Source organism: Aythya ferina (assembly GCF_964211825.1).
Source record: "Aythya ferina genome assembly, chromosome: 15".
Taxonomy (NCBI): Eukaryota; Metazoa; Chordata; class Aves; order Anseriformes; family Anatidae; genus Aythya; species Aythya ferina.
In genome coordinates, this window is record NC_140314.1 from 6,255,495 (window position 1) to 6,273,932 (window position 18,438).

At 40.1% G+C, this 18,438-nt stretch overlaps 1 protein-coding gene across 4 annotated transcripts in view; it reads left to right on the plus strand.

Moving 5' to 3' along the window:
* PRKAR1B (protein kinase cAMP-dependent type I regulatory subunit beta) overlaps nucleotides 1-18,222 on the plus strand; it is a 99,798-nt gene extending 81,576 nt beyond the window's left edge. For all 4 annotated transcript variants that reach the window (XM_084536508.1, XM_084536507.1, XM_084536509.1 and 1 more), the window contains exons 10-11: nucleotides 15,465-15,546; nucleotides 15,976-18,222. In XM_084536508.1, the coding sequence (XP_084392634.1) occupies nucleotides 15,465-15,546; nucleotides 15,976-16,148 (255 nt within the window). In that variant the 3' untranslated portion in view covers nucleotides 16,149-18,222. The remainder of the gene's footprint in view (nucleotides 1-15,464; nucleotides 15,547-15,975) is intronic.
* The last annotated feature ends 216 nt before the right edge of the window (nucleotides 18,223-18,438 follow it).

Sequence of the window (18,438 nt, forward strand, 5' to 3'; positions counted from 1 at the left end):
CACATGAGTTTGCATCTTTGATGTTCAATTTGTCTGCAGGATTGCTGATGAACCCACCAGGAACACTTTATTCCACAAACTTTGGTTGAAATTAATTTTGGCTGGTTTGTTGTCACAACATGCTGAAAAGTCATTAGCTTCTCTCATATATTTATTGATGTTTGTGGCCTTATAATCCAAACACTACAAATATAGCTAATTTGTTAGGCTGCTACGTGTGCAGAAACCATTTCATATATCACCAGAATGCAGCCTCCTTTGGAGTACGGTATGTCCAGTAGTACAAAGCTGAACTTTCCCACAGAATTTTTGGGAAGGATTCTTATTTATTATAAAACGTAGTTACTCATGACATGCCTTAAACAAATCAGTTACCAATTTCTAAGGTTTTAGTACAACTACAGAGATTACCAGCATCACACATACTGGTTTCAAGTGGGATCTTGTGACTTCTATCATAAAAGGTTCTCAAAGACACCCAGAACTCATGGATTTTAAATTGCTAGCACAGTTTTCTATGAACTTCATAAATTGTTTATTTCTGGATAGCCTGCAATGCTGCCTTCCTCTGTGACATCGTACAGGATGCTGTCTTTTAACAGCCTACAAATGAATTGGCACATTCAGGCAGACTGAAATGCAATTTTTAAACACCTTTTTAAGGGGAGACTTACAGATTGACCAGAAAAGCAACTCCTGATTTAAACTAGAAATACCATCCTGGTTAGTACGGAAAAGAGTATTTAGTTTCCCTTTTCTATCAAACAAGCAGATTCACCTTTTCCCTTTTTTTCTTAATATAACCTTTTTCATGGCTTTCTGTCCAGCATCTGCCTCCAGTGTTGCATAGATCACGGTAGGGTGCAGGCTGTTTGAGGTGCAGGATGTATGCATGAAAATGCTACGTGGAGGCAGAGGCTGCAGCATGAGCTCAGCCAAATTATTAGAATAACAAAAAATATGCATGGGGAAGAGCTACAGGAAACCAGGCTTGTTAAGTCCACTGCTCACAGTGCTCTTTGTGTTCATTTTTTGTTAAAAATCTGATGAGAAGAGTATTACCCTGAGATTTAAGGACTGCAAGATTTTTTCTGCCATGCTAAGTCTTCACAGGCAGCAGTAAGATGTTTACCAGTAAGTTGGTTGGGTGTTTTTTCATTCAAATGTTAAGCAGCCTTCAACAAGATTTAGTTTAAATATTTAAGGCTGCTATTTTTTCCAGTGATAGAATTATTTTAATGTTTATACCATACTCCTTAATTTGAAGATAGGATCAGAAGTGAATGCATGCTTACAAAAGCAAAATAACTACTTTTGTGAGGTTGATTTACTGCACTTGAAACTGGTAATTAAGAAAAGAAAAAAGAAGCAGCCCTGCAGTTTCTGTATTTTCAGATATTTCCAGGTCTTATTTTCCCACTATGCTTTTCACACAACAAACTCGGGCTTTCCCAGACCAGACAGATGTGGAATGTATCTGTTGGATTCCAAGGTCATGGAATTATCCCATATGAGATTCCTGGCACAGAGGTGAAAAACTTTAAGCACCATGAAACAATTGTTGCCATAAAGAATTATGTTTTGGCAAGCGTAAATCATAACAGATGTACAGTTTCTAACAAATACATTTGCAGTTGTATTGTACACTGCCACACTGTGTAACCAACGGTAGGGAGGATTTATTCATCTGACTTCAGATAAAGCAAATATTTTTAGCTAGCGTTTTAAAGTGGTAGCTTGCAAAGGCATGTGAGCTTTGCAGAGTTAAATATCCCAGAAGATGTTACGTCCCTTTAAATGAAATGCCATTTGAACGAGGGCTGATTTTTTTTCCCCAACTCGTGCTTTGCCACTGACTTCAGTTCAAGCAGCAGCTCAGACTAGTGTGGTAGTTCTATGAAACTGGAAAGAACTGAGTTTTTTGCTGTTGTCTAGGTTACTGAACAAGGTAGTGACAATAGTATTAAAAATAGAGGTTAGGATCGTGTACCATTCTGTAACTTCAGCTTCAAACTTGGCTCGGTGGCACTGCACCTTGGAGAAAAGTCCATAATGCAGCTACCGAAAATGCTGGGATCTGCAGCCGTGAAGTGCCCTGCTGGGTTTTCCAGCTCCCAGCCCTCCCTGTGTCAGATCACTTGGATCTACTTGTCACTGCTAAGCACCATATACGACACACAGTTATTGTCATGGGACTCCGCTGAATGTGCTCGGGGAGTCTTTTAATATCAGTTGCATTAGAGAGCTCACTGTGCCTGACCGGTTGCTGAAGTGCTGCCAGATGGCCCCAATTCTCCAAAAAGTTTGACATGGTTTAAGGAAAATGCACACACAGATGCAAACGTGTGCAGGTGTGGGACAGGAAAACAGCAAAATGGTTATGATAATGCCACACTGTGCCCACGGAGGACAGCTTGTAACTGTCCTTTAAATGTGCTGTCCGTAGCCTGTCATCTCCTAAGAGGACAGTTTGGTTTAAGTGGTGCATAAAGCAAAGAAATAAAACTGCATGAGAAGCAAAACATTTCCAATTAATAGCTGGTTGAGCTGCCCAGCAATAACATGCAGCAGCCTAAAAATAAAAGAGCTAAAAATAGAAGATAATTGGCAGGAGAAAATTCAAGGAGAAATGGACCCATTGTATCAAGCAGTTTCACATTAGAATTTTTACTTTAAAACATTTAAAAACCTAGTATTTTTAATTGTAGATTAGTGTTAGTGACAGTGTGTAGTTCCAGCCTCCTCTGTAAGTCCTTTGTGAAAAGCACTGAAAAAAAAGCTTGGGATTTGTGTTCCTTATTGTTTTCCTGGTGGCTAGAAAGGAGGCAGTCAGGGCCTCTGATTTTCAGGCTTACTTGTATTATCAGTGCAGCCTGTGGGCAGATTGTTACCCACCGTGGGCCTCTGCTTCCACATCAGTGGGAGTAATCCTAATGACACTCCATAAAGGTGAGTAAAAGCTTCACGGGAAAATGTATTAAGTGTCCACTAACACTGAAACCAGGGAATGGGAATAGCAAGATTGGAAAATAAGAGAAAATTTTCACTGACAGTGCAGAAATCCTTCCAAAACTGGTGCAGAGAACTGCCTGACTGGTAGAAATTAGTTAAATGAATTGGTAATAATTATTGATCCAGCCAAGAGTAGTGCTGATCACATTCAAAACAGCGTTGTGATTCCTGGGGAGCTGCTAGTTGTCATGCTGCTGTTGACATTTCAAGTCAGAGCCACTAACTGGCTCCAGTCTGGGCAGGATCCACTGTGAGTTATTGTGACTGCTGAAAGCATGCTTGAGATACTGTCCTGTAGGTGAAATCAGTGTTTCCAACCCTGCTGACACTCTTGGCATGCTGTGGAGGGCCTCTGCAGAAAAACAGTTCAAAGCTTCATTAGGTGGAACAGTGTTTGTAAACTCTTTGTAGCATGGTAACGTGAAGGAGAGGAGGAAGATCCTTGGGCTAGCTAGGAAGGGCACTCTGTTCCTTACAGAATTGGGCCTTTTTGTAGGAAAAGTAGACTTGAGTCTTAAATTGCACAAGAAGCATCTGAAGATTTATGATTTAAAAGCTCTTCAAGAAAGAAAAGAAAGGAAAAAAAAAATAATAGCCCAATTGTTTCCTGCTTTAAATTGTTGCTCTTTGACATTCTAACCCAAGAGAGACCCCTTTGGCAACTACCCCTACAACAGGCAGGAGAACTACAAAGTAAACTTCTTCCGTATGGTTAATGAAGTCACTGCCTTAGGCACACTCTGCTATCACACCTGATAATCTCTTTAAAAACACAGTGTGATTAATTATTAATTAGGAAGATGAATGTTGTCTAGAAAAGGAGTTTCAAAGGCTACAATCCGAATTGCTTAGTGTTACCAGGATTTTGTTGATACCAGGTATGTTTGTTAAAGGCAGTCTGCAGCAACTCCTAATATGCCTCATAAATAAAATATACCTAATAAGCAGAGCCAGCAGTCACTGAGGGCTCTGCAGTTTGCTTATTTTCAACCGTGGAGACATTGTTTTCTGTAGGACTCTTACAGGAAAGGTAGACTCAATTTTGTTGATATCACCTGGCTGTACTCAAACAACAGCGCTTCCATTGGCCCTGCATCAAAGTTCATAGGCGTTCAGGGTGCCATTTTTAATGGCCAGCTGATGTCAAAGATAAAAAGGTAGGTGTGTGATTAGGTGCCATCCTGCCCGGGGATGGAGGTGAAGTATTTTGCCATGTCAGTGACTGAAACGCTGGTTTAGTTCATCTCTGGTTGAATTTGCTTTAAATTTGACTTCAGTGAGCAGTGGATCAGGCTGCATATATATGCAATCTTCAGCGTATACTTACCTCTCCTCTATTAGAAAAGGCCAAAATTTCATAGTAAGCAACTGGCTGCTCCACTTCTTGCTCCCAACTGCAATGGGAGGACCTGTCAGTGACTGCAGCTTTTGGTCCTTCCAAATCTTTCTCCAGCCCCAGTGATAACCATGGCAATGTAGGCACCTCCTGTAAATTCTGCAAAATCTGAAACCACAGAAGTGATGTATGCTGGATCATTTTCTTAACATTTTCGTGAGATTTCAGATTAGCCAATATTTCTAGTCTATTTTAGAACTTTGCAGATTTTGTTCCTCATTTGTGGCAGAAACCAGGACAACTGTATGTAAATTCTCTGAGTTGCTATGAACCCAGAGATTGGAGAATAATGTATAATAGTTTAAAAATGTATGGTTAAAAAAGTACTGTCAAACCCAGTCATGACTCAATCTCTAGTCCACAATCAGAATTAAGTCCTTTTGCATCATCCTTCTCTAACAGCATTCAGTTTAATTTTTATATTATAAAAATGAAGCATTTTTAAGAGAACTCTGATAGGTAGGAAAACAATGTAAAAGTAGCATCCCCAGCCAACATTTAGTTATGGAAAGAAAATTCTCGCCTTGATTGGCAAATTCATGTGGCTTTCTGTAGGCATATGACCAAATAATTTTGAGAGCCATAATTACTGTGGCATATTATCTATGTAACCTGTTTACCTACTCGTTAGGTACTTATCTATTGGTCTTAAACATCTCATGAACTTCATGGAGTTGATGCTCACTACACCTGTGTGATGAGGTGTGTGAGGCAAGCACCACATTACATGTTAAGATCTGAAGCACGGGCACAAGAACTAAGATAGCTTCTCATTCCTGCTGAAAAAAATCAGTGGGAATTAGGTGCCTTGAAGGTCTGGATCTTCATGCTTTTGCTCACAGTAGGTCTAAGGCAGAGAAGAAATGTGAACTCTGTAGCCAGAATCCCAGGCTACTGTACTGACTGACTGTCCTTTTTCCTTTACATTAAATTTTACAGCCCCAAAATAATGGGTGCTCTTTTCTACTGCAGCTTATGTGGAAGTCGTTTGCACGTTGTATTGCTGACTGAAATTTGTTTATTTCTTCCCTTGTTTTTGTATAATAGTCTTTCATAAATCAAAGGTTGGCAAATAATAAAAACCCAAGATTATTTACTGGCTGAAGGACTATTTGCAGTGTCTTTGGCTACATAGTTCAAAGGATTCGTCTTCTCTTGGAAAGTAGCCCTAGAACTGCTGATGCTTAGCTGTAAAATAAAAGCCGTCCCAGGAATGATGCTATCAGCAGTCCCAAAGGGCTAAAATGGCAGCTGAGGAGTGATATGCTCGTGGTCTTCCAGGACACTGCGACTGAGAACATTGCTTATGCCAGCATCATGAGGTACATGCAGGACTGTGTTACTCCATCTCACTTGGACACTGGTAAACTTACATCTTAAAGCAAAAATATGAGGAAGAGGCAGTGTGGCAGTCTTGTTCTCAATGGTTTAAAAGTAACCTCTTTTCATAACCTCTCTTTGCACATACTATACCCAGTGCAAAAAAAATGCATATGAATGTTTCCCCAGTTCATTTCTGACATGACAGCTTGTGTAGGAGTCTTCAGTCTCATTCAGTTGTAATTTAAAACATCTGATTTGTAAACCCATAAAATGTAAGTTTTAGCTGGAAATTCAGCCGCACCCTGCCCTCTTAGCACTATAGGGTATGCGGAAAATGGAAGATGGCTTGGTGTGCAAAGATGTAAAACCCAGTGTTAATAATAATCAATTTCATGCTTAGTACTTGTGTGCTCCACTTGAATTTTCATTAAAATCAGTGCTAGGTTTTCTTTGTTTTCAGAACCAACTGTGTCTTTCTACGTACATAATGCTTGCTTTAAGGCATGGTTTTGGTTTTGAGTCGTCTCTCTTTAGTCTTGTTCAGTAGAGTCTTGCTACCATGGAAGTCTGTGGAAGCAGCAGAGGTTCACAGGTAATGAAATGCCTCTGTGTGAGTCAGGAGAGCAGCCCAGGCTCCTTACCCCTCTAGGTTTTCAGGAGGTTCTCAGGATCCTTATAAACAATTTGGCATTGAAGACTGAGTACTACGAAAGCCTGTTTCGTAGTACTTTCTCAACATGACCATGAACATTATGATCTCCATGATAAACTCCCATTTCCCCTTCCCCCAGTTTACTCCAAGTTTTGTTTCTTGCTCTGAAGCTGTTGCCCTAGCTGGCCACAGCTGCCAGCCCAGCCCTGGTCACAGCATTAGTTATGAGACTTTAATTATGATGTCTGTCTCAGACTTTTGCTTGGTCTGGTTACTTCAGTATCTACAGAATGTTTTCACAAAGAAGCAGATGGTGGTAGGAGTAATTGGGCCGTAAAACAACATTAACAGCTAAAAACGATTTTCACCAGAAAGGATTTTGCGGGCAGGGTGAAGGAGGTTCAGCACTGTTTTCATGTTTTCTCTCCCTTGCATTCAACACTGCCCATTCTGTAGGTGGTAGCAGGCAGCACTGTCTGCTTCCAGGACATGATAACTGTAAGGTCAGTCACAAATATGAACAGTTGATGAATAACCCATTATAGAGTCACTTTTATGTTGACTCAGTGGACATTTCCTGGCTTCAGAGAGAGTAAAGATAATGGCTAGCTTTGTAGAAAGAAAGAATCTCTAAAATGCAACATTTTTTTTCCTTTGTGACTTTTATTGCTTTGTAGGCTGACATGTCAGAGGGAGGAAAACAGTGCATTGTTGCCAATAATCCACAGCGCTTGGCACAGACAGTCTTTAAAATCTGGCACTGGGATGAATATTAATTCAGTTGTTTTCCCACAGAAGCTACTGATTAGTCAAGGCCAAGTATCCCTGAGATGATTCATTAAAACCCAGCATCGGAGCCCACCTTGACTGAGCAGATCGGCTTTGTGTCACCACTGCAGCAGGTGGACTGAATATGTAATAGAAGGGGCAACTAGAATTCTAGAACAGGGTGAAGATGAAAGTGCAGATGGACCCCAAAGTCCAGACTATGGTGCAGCCGCTTCCCAGCTTTCTGCCAGCAGCAGCTGGGCACAAAGCCAGGATAACTAGCCACAGAGGATTACACCCCAGGCAAGGGGCTCCTCCCATGTCTAAGAGCTGCTCTCGTCACCCCTGTGTCACCATCCCCTTGCTCCCAGGCTTCCCAGTGCCAGTTGGCATCTGGTGGTTTGGAAGAGGCATGGGATTACCACGGCCCTGAGTCTGGGAGGCTCAGAGGCCACTGTGACATGCCCTGTTCCGTGCTGCTCCCTTGCTTTTTTGACTCTCGATGAAGTCTTGAGGCTACCAACACTTGGAGGTGCCTCTGTTGGACTCCTGAGAGATCCTAGCTATGCTAATGCAGCTAAAGGGCAACATTTTGAAGTCAAAAGACTATAAAGCTGAAAGTTTTGATTTTGAAAAGCTTTTCAACAAAAAAGTCTTAATGAATAAATCCCAATTTTTTAATTCTTTGTGCAAAACCACTGTTTCACCTCCACACGTGAGGCAAAGTACACTTTGTGCAGTACTCTGCTTCTTTTGGTTTTGCACTGTCTCTATTGGTCTCTGCCTGAATCTTGTCTTGTTCCATCTAATATTTCTTTTACTTCAAGTACATTTAGGTACAGGACAACTTTCATGCAGGCTGCTTTAAAGAAATAATGAAGGGAAAGATTGCCTGAGATACCGCAATAGGAGGATGAGCAAAATGATCTAAAAGGTCTTCCCATGTCAAATGTCTACGATTTTAAATAGTAAATGATCAAGGCAAAGGCATTTCCTGGTGATTAATGACTGGCTGGGTGTAGTCATGTCTGGGCCTTAACCCTGGCCTCTTGTATATCCCTAGGAAATGCCCTGTGGCTCAGTTGTTTCTGCTGGTTCAAGCTACACTTGGTTTATGATTGATTGTCATTTTTAAAAGTACCTTTATGTTTGTCGCTATTTTGGTGACTGCTCTAGACAGCTTTGTTCCTCTCTCTCGGGTGTGGATGTTACTCCTAAACCAACATAAATGTGCCTAGATAGCAGAAGTGATGGAAGCTTCGATATGCACGTGGTAGTCCTATGCAGGTGTGATACAGCTGGTACACACAGTGAACTGCGTATTGTTTAGTGTCAAGCATGGCTGTAGAGCTCACGTATAGGATCCATGCCAGCTGGGAAGTAATGTTTGCTTCCCACCTTTGCTGAATTGCAGTCCGCATTAATGTTGTTGGCAATTAAGGCCAATAAAAAATATGATGAATTAATGTTATAAAGTTATGATGATTACATTATGATAATCATGTACATCATCACTGGAGTTGTTGCAGTATAAAGGCATTTTCTACAGCACTGCTCTCTCTCAAGGAGGTCATTGGGGTACCCCAGTGCTCCCATTATTACCATAATGCTGCCCTTTAAGCTCATTTGACATAGCACTGTTAAATCTTAAAGATACTCCCAAGGTGCTGGCTTTCTGAATATCTGCTGAAATCAGTGGCACTCAACATTTTTTCTAGAGTCACAACTGAATTAAAAAGACCGAATGTGCAAAATATTGTGTATTTGTTTTCAAAGCTGGCAGCAGCTCATGTTTCTGACTTGGGCATTGTCTCTTTCACTGTAATCTACGGAGATCCCTAATGGATGGAGAAAAGAATTCACTTGCTACAGATAAGGAAACCAAACAACCAGCACTTTTTCACTTAATGCAAACCTGGGGGCTGTTCTTGTAGACATTACTTACTAAATAGCCAATATAACAGGCACATCATAAATGACAGTCATTAAAGTAAAGTTTGCCAAACTGGACCAAAGGTTTCACATCAAAGAGAGATGAATTGATTTAAATGATCATTTTTAAAGTGGAGGGTGAAACAAGAGCTGACAGATCTCAGCAGGACTCACAGATCCACTAGGGAACTGTTATTTCCAGGATTTTTGTAGCATCAGGAGCTTTTGGCCCTTCTTAATTTAAGCTCATGATTTGGAGATGCTCTATGGGTGATTTAATTACGTGCCTGAACCAGTGAGTAGACAGATATGGTTCTGTAGCTTATCGTCCTTGTAGCTATGGCAGTGTAAGAACATTGCCAGGACAGTGTTTGTAGGTAGGAAAATTGTATCTTTTATTAGATGTATCTGGAGAAATAGACAACTCGAGGAAAGGAGTGTGTGCCCAAAAGCATTTCTCTTTTTTTCTAGCTAGTTGGTCTAATAAAAGATATTACTTCCACAAACTTTGTCTTGCCTGCAATTAAATAAAATAATCACAGATTCACACCATGTGAAAGATCTTTTAATTCATTTCATATCTGCTATTGCTTCCAGTAAAACCAGTAGGAGTCCTTACATTGAGTCCCGTGTGATTCACTGCGTGTATAGGAATGTTTTATACCACTGCACAGCCTCTTCCTTCGTCTTTTTAGCGCAGATTTAATAGCAGCATATAATGAGGGCTTGTGTTGCTGGGGAGTGAAGGGAAAGTTATCTTTTCAATGTGTGAATTATGGAGTGTGTGGATTAACAAAGTGAGAAAGAGCAAAGGTATGTTCATAATAGAAATTGATGGAGCTAATAGCAATAACAGATGGATAGGCCTGACCTTTTTCATCGCTAATTCTATAGAAAAACTACTGCATTGATCTTTTCTAGTGGATTGTGCAGAGGAAAATGAAATAAGCTAGAAAAACTTTCTAAGCTCAAAACTAGGGTAGAAGTACAACATTGTGAGGACATGGAGAAAAAAACTGTCTGCCATGCTTTACTTTAAAAATAAGTGAAAAAGTAAAAAATAAAAATGGAAATGGAAATAGAAATAGAAAAAGTAGCTTATTGCTTGTAAACATTCAAATTCTTTTCTTCAAGATGTAGAATTTTATTTTGTATACTTAGTGTATCAAAAGGACATAGACATTGATGTTGCATCCTATCATCAGAATAAATAACCATTCTTCAATTTTAATAACGATAAATATGTCTCTTATCACAGATGGAACCTCACTGAATTTTTTACTGATTGCTTTATCTTTACACTGAGAGCTTTGGCTGGTGGAAACAGAACATCAACAAGGGTTGGTTTAACTTTTAAACCAAAAAGTTAAAAAAAGCAGGGCTCATTTCCCTGCCCAACCCCAGCCCCTGGTAAGGGGCCACCCTGCACAGCCCACCCTACCCAGTGGTACCCAGGACACTTCCCTGCCAGCGCAGGGGGGATCCCATCTGATCCACAGAGCTTCCTCTGCTGGAATAGGGGGAAGACTACAGGATTACCCCTCTGACCTTGTTGAACGTTTGCCTTTTATAACTAAGCTACTTAGGCCAATTCCTGGCTACAGAATTCATACTTAAATATGAAGATAGAGCTCCTGAAGCACTTCGTGCTTACAAGGACATGCAGGATCAGGCATGGGAATCTTCATGTTGATCCAGATGGGCCACTGTAGGATGTCCTACTCATCCCTACAGTCTGATAGTTTAAAAATGAAACATCTATCAAAATCTTATTACTTTGGAGAGGATGGGAGCTCATGGATTATAAACCCTAACTTATTTTTTTGTATCTTAAATTATGCTTCTGTATCTAAGCCATAAATTTTTACCAAACAAACTGCTGATGCATTTGAAAGACAGGAATAAATACTCTCAGCGCTGTGACAGAAGCGTTACAGAGGGAGTGAGCAGGTGCGTGGGGTGAGGATGGCAGAGAGGTGGTGATGGCGCATTGCTTTTGGAACTGCTACTCTTGTTGTTTTTGCAATAAGATGCCTGTATTTACTAGGAGCAGAGGAGGGGAGGTTAATGATATCGATTCCTGGGAATACAGGCACTCCCCGTGGCTGAAAGGGAATATTCCTGGATCCACCAAAGATCATTTCACTCCCAAGTGTCTGCGAGGAGAACGACATGCCTGTCTGCTTTCAGTTTCATATCATCACAAAGTGCTGATTTATTAAATGGTGTAAAAACTTCTTCACAGTGTTTGAGCATGTACTCTGAAAGTTTTGCTCTGTGGCGTAGGAGGCTGAAATGACTATCAGGGTACAAGACAGTATTTTAAATTGAGCAGCACTAAATAGCCTGATCCTGAAAATCTGGGACTGTGCAGTTTATTTCACAGAGACTGATCCTGCCAAGTTTTATGTGCCATTTAAGGGGAAATGTTTTCCGTTGAGACCAAATGCTTTTGGTGGGTGAGAGTGATAAGCCCCTTGAATCCTTACTAGATAATACTCATACCTCCCAGGACAGGGCTCAGGAGGTTTATTCAGGGCTACCATTTATACGAGGCAGGGTTTGCTCAAGCGCAAGAAGGACGGAAAGCTCAATAACTGCATTGGAAAGATTTGACAAGTAAACTAAAATGAAATACAGCCGTGAGGCCTGTGATGGGAGCAAGGGTAGGGGTCAGCACCTAATTCATTTAGTATGAGAACTTTGGTAAGTGTGTAAATATTAGGGGATTGTTTCTGTATTATTTTATTTTTGCTCTGCTTACACTGCTCATGTACAATTGGACTCTTCCTCTGATACAGTTAGAATAACGTTGTTTCCAGAGATAAGATACCTAAAGTGAAGGTGAGGCAGATAGATAATTATAAATACATCTTCTTTGTTTCGTGGTGTGGACGGTCTTCCCGTGAAGGTCACTGTGACAATGCTCCAGGATGTACTTGTGGAGCTGGTGACTTTTGCAGAGAGAGGCCAAACGGCGTAATCAGATCTTACATCTGGGTGCTCGCTGTCAGGGTTTCAGGAAACTTCTTTTGCTCCATGATAGACCTGTTCTCACTGGGCAACGGGAAAAGCCTATGTGACTGTTAAAACAAGAGTGGAAAAATATGTATCTGGAATATGCATTGCTTTGTCCTGCCAAGCCAAGTGTTTATTGTGGAGGCCAGACACATCTGTCCTCCTCCAACAGATAGCATGGTGTTTCTTGGATTAAAAAGGCCGACTGTAGTGGAACAGTGGAAGAAATTGCTTCAGAAGACTGACTTATTGAAGTCCTATATCATATGGACCCTGTCAAAAAAATATTAAGCACAATAAAAGCTGACACTAGGGGAGATGAAAGCAATATTGCTTGATATTGTGATTACCTTTATGGCAACGTGTTCAAGATGAGCAATGGGAAACTGACTCTTTTTTTCATTTGACCTGGGCAGTCAATATGATTACTTTGGGGATTTTTTTGTTGTTGTGTGTAATAAAACATCTGTAATAAAAGTTTTTTAAAAAATAGTTTTGGGAAAGAGAACGGAGACATGGATTGCAGACAGCTATTTGGGTCAAGGGGTTAGGTTTTTGCCAGGCTCCAGATGGGGACTGAGTGGAGGACAGGGGCTGGAAGTGGTTCTGAAGCTGATTCTGACTCCATTGCAAAAGCAATAAGAACAGCATTGAGTTAGGCCCATGCACTGCACCTGATCTGAAGTTTGTCCAGAGAGAGATTGATAAGCACGTTATTTATTCCCTTTATGAGGTATTTCTTAAGAATTCTGCTTAGGAAAGTGTGTTTGTTTTTAAAGCTTGCAGTAAGTGCAAATAACAAAATTCATTACGCTATCTTTGCATTTTCATCCTCTTTCAGATTTACTGGAAGATCTTGGAAAACAGCAGCTTTGGCGAAACAATTTAGTTATATCAAGGATAAGGAATTCTTGCTGGAAACTTGACAGGCACCAAATCACTTTCTTAAATGCCGTCCTTTCAGTTACTTTTGTGGATGGCCATACACTTGCTGTGGACAGTTTTATGTACACGGCAGGTCTTAACAGCAGATAAAACCCCAAGCAACTGCGACCAAAAGACCAAAGGCAGCCTCCCTTAATATGTTAGCTTATTTCTGAACAACTGATCTTGAAACATCGCCCAGCTCAGGTGTCCTTGCTCCTGCAGGTTGTGCCAAGCACATGGTTCTGTATCTTATGCCATCAGATGTCTGGCATATCAAGAGTGAAAGCATTGAAGCCAAGAGTTTTGCAATTGTTTTCAAATGGACTAGGATTTACAGCCCTGCTGTTTATTCAGTATTTTTTTAATGCTGATACGGCATGTGGCTGGTGCAGTAGAATGGTAAATTGTCATGGCCAATATAATGTGGTGACAGTCTGATATCTACTAATTTATACTAAGCACAGATTACTGCTAATGGGCAAAATAAGACATTATAACTTCTACTGTGTCAGATTAATTTGATATACATCCAAGTACATATAAAAACCATCAGATGCTTAGCACCTTTCAAACAGTGCTTGCACATTATTTGATTTTTGGCTCTGGTTCCTGCCATCATCAGAAGTAATTTACCTCTTCATTTGTGTAGCATAGAAAGGTTGCATTATAAATTAACCTAGAGAGTGCCCCAGCAATTCATAAATTATATGGGCTTAAAAATAACCCTGCTACGAAATAGGACATGATGCAATACAACAGTATTACAGCATCTTAGCAGTACTTGTTCAGAAAAAAGCAAATTATGATAATTTGCTACATAATAGTGGATATTCCTGGGCCCCAGGTCCTAGAAAAACAAAAGTCAGACCTGAAGCAGCCTCACATTGTTGTTCAGATTTACAGTTCAATGACAATGTTCAGGATCCTATGGGGCATATTTAAACACAGCACAGAGGTGAAGGGCTCGTTCTGCAGGGTGCTGAGTGCCTTTAGCTGCATTGAAGCCAAGGAGCTTGAGGTTGCTCAGTGTCTCCTTGAGCCCCCATTGTAAACTGAAGCATACATATTTATTTCGATGCAAGGAAGCTGAAAGATGTGTGCAGCTGTCTCATCTGCACTGAACACTCAGCACTGGAGGGAGGTTTGTGCTCCAGGCTGGAGTGGTGCTGCAGCTGGTTACAGGCACCAATAGTGCAGATGAGCAGAGCAATATGCAAGGCTTGTGTGTTAAACTAGGGGATTCCTGTGATATTGTCCAATAACTGGCATCTTCCAAGCATAGGTCACTTTACTGTGTCTCCCCCACTTCTCTGTCCAGGTTGTATCAGCTCCCAGGTATTACTGTACAAGCTGAAAATTAAAAAAAAAAAAAAAAAAAAAAAAAGCATTTTCGATGCTCTCCAACAGCACCTAAATTCTGCCTCTGTTTTGCACTGTTCTTGCAGCAGCATCAGGCCACTGTCAAAAAAATTGGCTCTGCAGTCTATTTAAAAATCTTGTTTTATTAAGAATCTTTTTAATTTCAGTTATGATCAAATATGTTAACATTTTGCCTTTGCCATGGCTTCTGGTGTAGACTCTGAACATAATTTCTAATGTCATAGTAATTTTTTTGCAGAAAGCAGCTACCTTCTTCCCCTACAAAAACTTTGTGCTGCAAATAATTTAAGATTTCCTCCAGGTTAGAATATTTTTGCATGTAAAACCCCTTTGAAGGTTTAAATAGACTGTTACTGAGTTTTGACATGTATTAGCACGTGTTAAGCACTGCAGTTATTAACGGTCGTGGAGACAAGACACATTCCATCTCTCAAGTGACTGACTTGCAGGTGTCCAGATCACTAAAGGCCATGAGAAGGCAAAGACACTAAAAAATACCACTTTCTGTTGCAATTAGCATTAAAACTCCCTTTACCAACAATCTTGGCAAGAAAGCCAGTTAATGTTCAGGTGAGGAATATACTCTAGTTGCTGCTTTACAAATTTCTGTCCCTAGATTGTGGCTGGGAAAATTGCCTTTTTAGTGCTTATGATGAAAATCTTCTCTGCATCACTTGTAAGGTTCCCCATCCACTCAGAACATATTTTTAAAGTATATTGAAGCATACATTTGCACAGCATGATGTGCATTAGTAACATAGAAATTACTGAATTCTGTGCTGTTCCTCTTGTGTTGTGCCTGAGCCCAATCTGTCCACATCCAAACAATGCCACATTCATAGAGTGAAATCAAGTTTTCCATACTGGTGGATTTTTTTTTTTTAATTCTTCAATTCCTTTTATTCATGTATAAGAAATGGAGATTGTCATCTTTCCCATAGCAGAACTAAAGGAGTGTGACGTGTCCTGCGAAAGCGGATACTCCAGACTCAATACTTTTCAAAGGGGTAGCAGGTTTAGGCAAAGCAAAGTAACCTTCCCCGCTTCTGTTCCCAGGGCACAGCTTCCGTTCTCCAGCGCAGGTCTGATAATGAGGAGTACATTGAAGTGGGAAGACTTGGACCATCAGATTATTTTGGTAAGAAAATTCAGCCTAAGCATGGTTCAGAAAGACATCAAATGGGATTGTATGAGGTAGTTGCTGTCTTAATTAGCGTTCTACTCTTTAACGAACAAGGGGTTATGCATAGGTCAGCTTCTGCTTTCAGCAATACTGAGAGATTTCACTGAAGCCGAAACTATTCCTTGGTTTACACCAATGTAGCTGACAGGAGACAGCTCCAGAATCAGCAAAACAGTCTGAATACATTTGTTTTCAAAGGCATTTTACACGCATGCATTATGCATGTGTAATGCACTTGTACTGTCAACAGAATTATGTAGAGTGTCTATCAAGATAATATAAAGGGATATGTTCTACAATCAAAGTAACTGTATGGTGGCCTGAATATGCACTTTCCAAAAAAGAGGCGCAGACGTGTGACAGCGTATTTGTCCCTATTTTCAGGTGAGATAGCATTATTGCTCAATCGGCCCCGGGCTGCTACGGTGGTGGCACGTGGACCCCTGAAGTGTGTAAAGCTCGACCGGCCCCGCTTTGAACGAGTGCTCGGCCCTTGCTCTGAGATCCTCAAGAGAAACATTCAGAGATACAACAGTTTCATTTCACTCACTGTCTAAATGATTCCTTTTGGAAAGCTGCCTTTGTGTGACCTTGTGCACTTAAATTTGCTCTGTGCAGCTCCATAGCTTTATAAAGAAAAAAATAAAAGGTGTGCATTTCATGTGTATTTTTTCTGTTATGTCATGCACTGGATGTCAGTTCAAATATTATGTATCATTTAAGAAAGAAGACAACTGTTTGGATAAGACTAGCTTGGGGGTACCATGCAGGGAAGATTAGGCTCTTGGCTTGCAGGCAAGATTTTTACCTGTTGTTGGATCATATAGATAAAACTGTGTTTTTAACTATTTAAACTATGTATGAATGTCTGTTTCCCTCATTATCTTTCACCTACCCTTAAAGTTGGTTTTATTCACCTTTTGTAAGCTTCTTTGGTAAAGTGATGTCCCTCTGCCTGTCACTTCTAAAAGCCTTTTCACTGCTTATGGACTGGAGGTTTCTGAAATCCATGCGGTCAGTGGCAGTTGCACAATTTAAGAGGGAAGGTTAGAGAAAGGTTTTGATCATTCCAGTAAGCCAAGGAAAAGTAGAACTTTTGAGTCACCTTGTTTGTGGTTTAGAAATAGGGGCCATATTCCTCTGTGTTACAAGCCCTTTCAATGGGAACTTCACTGAACTAAGCGGGGCTTTGTAACATATTTATCTGCACCAGAGTGTCCTCAGCCACTTTTTTGAATATTATATGAAATACTTAAGAGATAATGGCAGCTGTACATTAGCAGTTTAATAGGACTCTTTTACGTAAGGTCCACTTAATTAAAATTAAAAGCCTTTTTTTTAGTATATGACCAGGATTCTCTGAAAGCCACATACATGTTCCAAAATGCTGCCTCTCCTCCAAAAGACACGTATTGCAGAACAAAAAGCACCAGGAACCTGCAGTAAGCCCCATGTGGGTGCAGCCTTGCAGGCAGCTGTGGCTGCTCTGTGTAGATATGGGTCTCCTCTTCAGTGGAGCTTTTTGCAGAGCCAGGCTTTGCTCTGCAGCCCTCCAGGATGGGATCAGTTAGATTATTCTTTGGGGAAGCTTTTCCTTTGAAGGAAAACTTCTCTTTGCTAACGGAAGCAAATCCCTGCATCCCTGCTACTCTAAATGGCACTGCTCACTTTTCAGTTGCAGAAAAACTGTATTTCTTCTTAATGATAACATTACGCTGAGTAAATATGAACTTTCTATACCCTTTACACGCCAAAAGTTATATAATGAAATAAGGCAGCAATCTTCCTTTTGAAACTAGAGGTGTTAAGAACATGTCTAGAATTACTCATACTGGTGTTAACTCCTTTTTGGAGTTAACAAAATATAATTTCGGATTTTCCTACTGACTCCCACCAAGAAGGCTCTTGGGACCCAATATTCCAGTACCTGTCCACAGTGGTTTTTACAGAGCTAACTGCTCCTTGACTTCAGAGTCTAAGTCCTACCATCACTTCAAGGTGCTTAATTTATTTCAGCATATATTCAGTGGTCCTGTCATTGTATATCAGTTGCTACTATTTATTATGATTATGTTATGCTCCTTGCATGTAGCAAATATGACCATTCATGTTTTTCAACCTTGCAGTTTTATGACATACATTTATATAGGCAGACGCCCATTATATATCTCAATAAACATATAAGCATTTGCAAAACTTCTGTTTTGTTTCACTCTTTTTGTATTCTCTTCTGCTATTTTTAAGACATATTTTTAAAGGTTACTAGTCACTCATGTATGTTACTTAACCTATTGCATTTCTGTTGTATTCATAAAAAAATGTGTTTTGCATAATATGCAAGACACATGTCTTGCTAAACACCGAGTTATTAGTCTCACTGTTTAGAAGCTACTTGAGCACACACACACAAAACAGACTCTTTTGAATTTTGAACCTTTATAGATCATGAAGAATACATTTGAATTATGGTTCTATTATAAGCAAGTTCAAGAGAAGTGTAATCGTTTAACACCAGGGTTCCTGTGCTTGAAGTGGAACAAACTGATATTCTATGACATTTGAAAGATAATTGTAATATTTGCAGTGGATGATGGGACAGAATTGCAGTATGAATAAAATTCTTCTACATTACTTGTGGCTGTTATGGGTTTATTAATACTGAAAGACTGTATGAATAGAAGTCATGTTCTAGTTAAAATCTGCATATCATAAAAAGTTTGAACTCTGCTGAAAATAATCAGATGCAAAAGGACAAAAAATAGACCAAGAATCCTAGTGCTATATATAGGAATGGAAAACAAACTGTTTTTTTGCAGGATTAGCGTGAAGAGAAAAATTCTTGGGTTT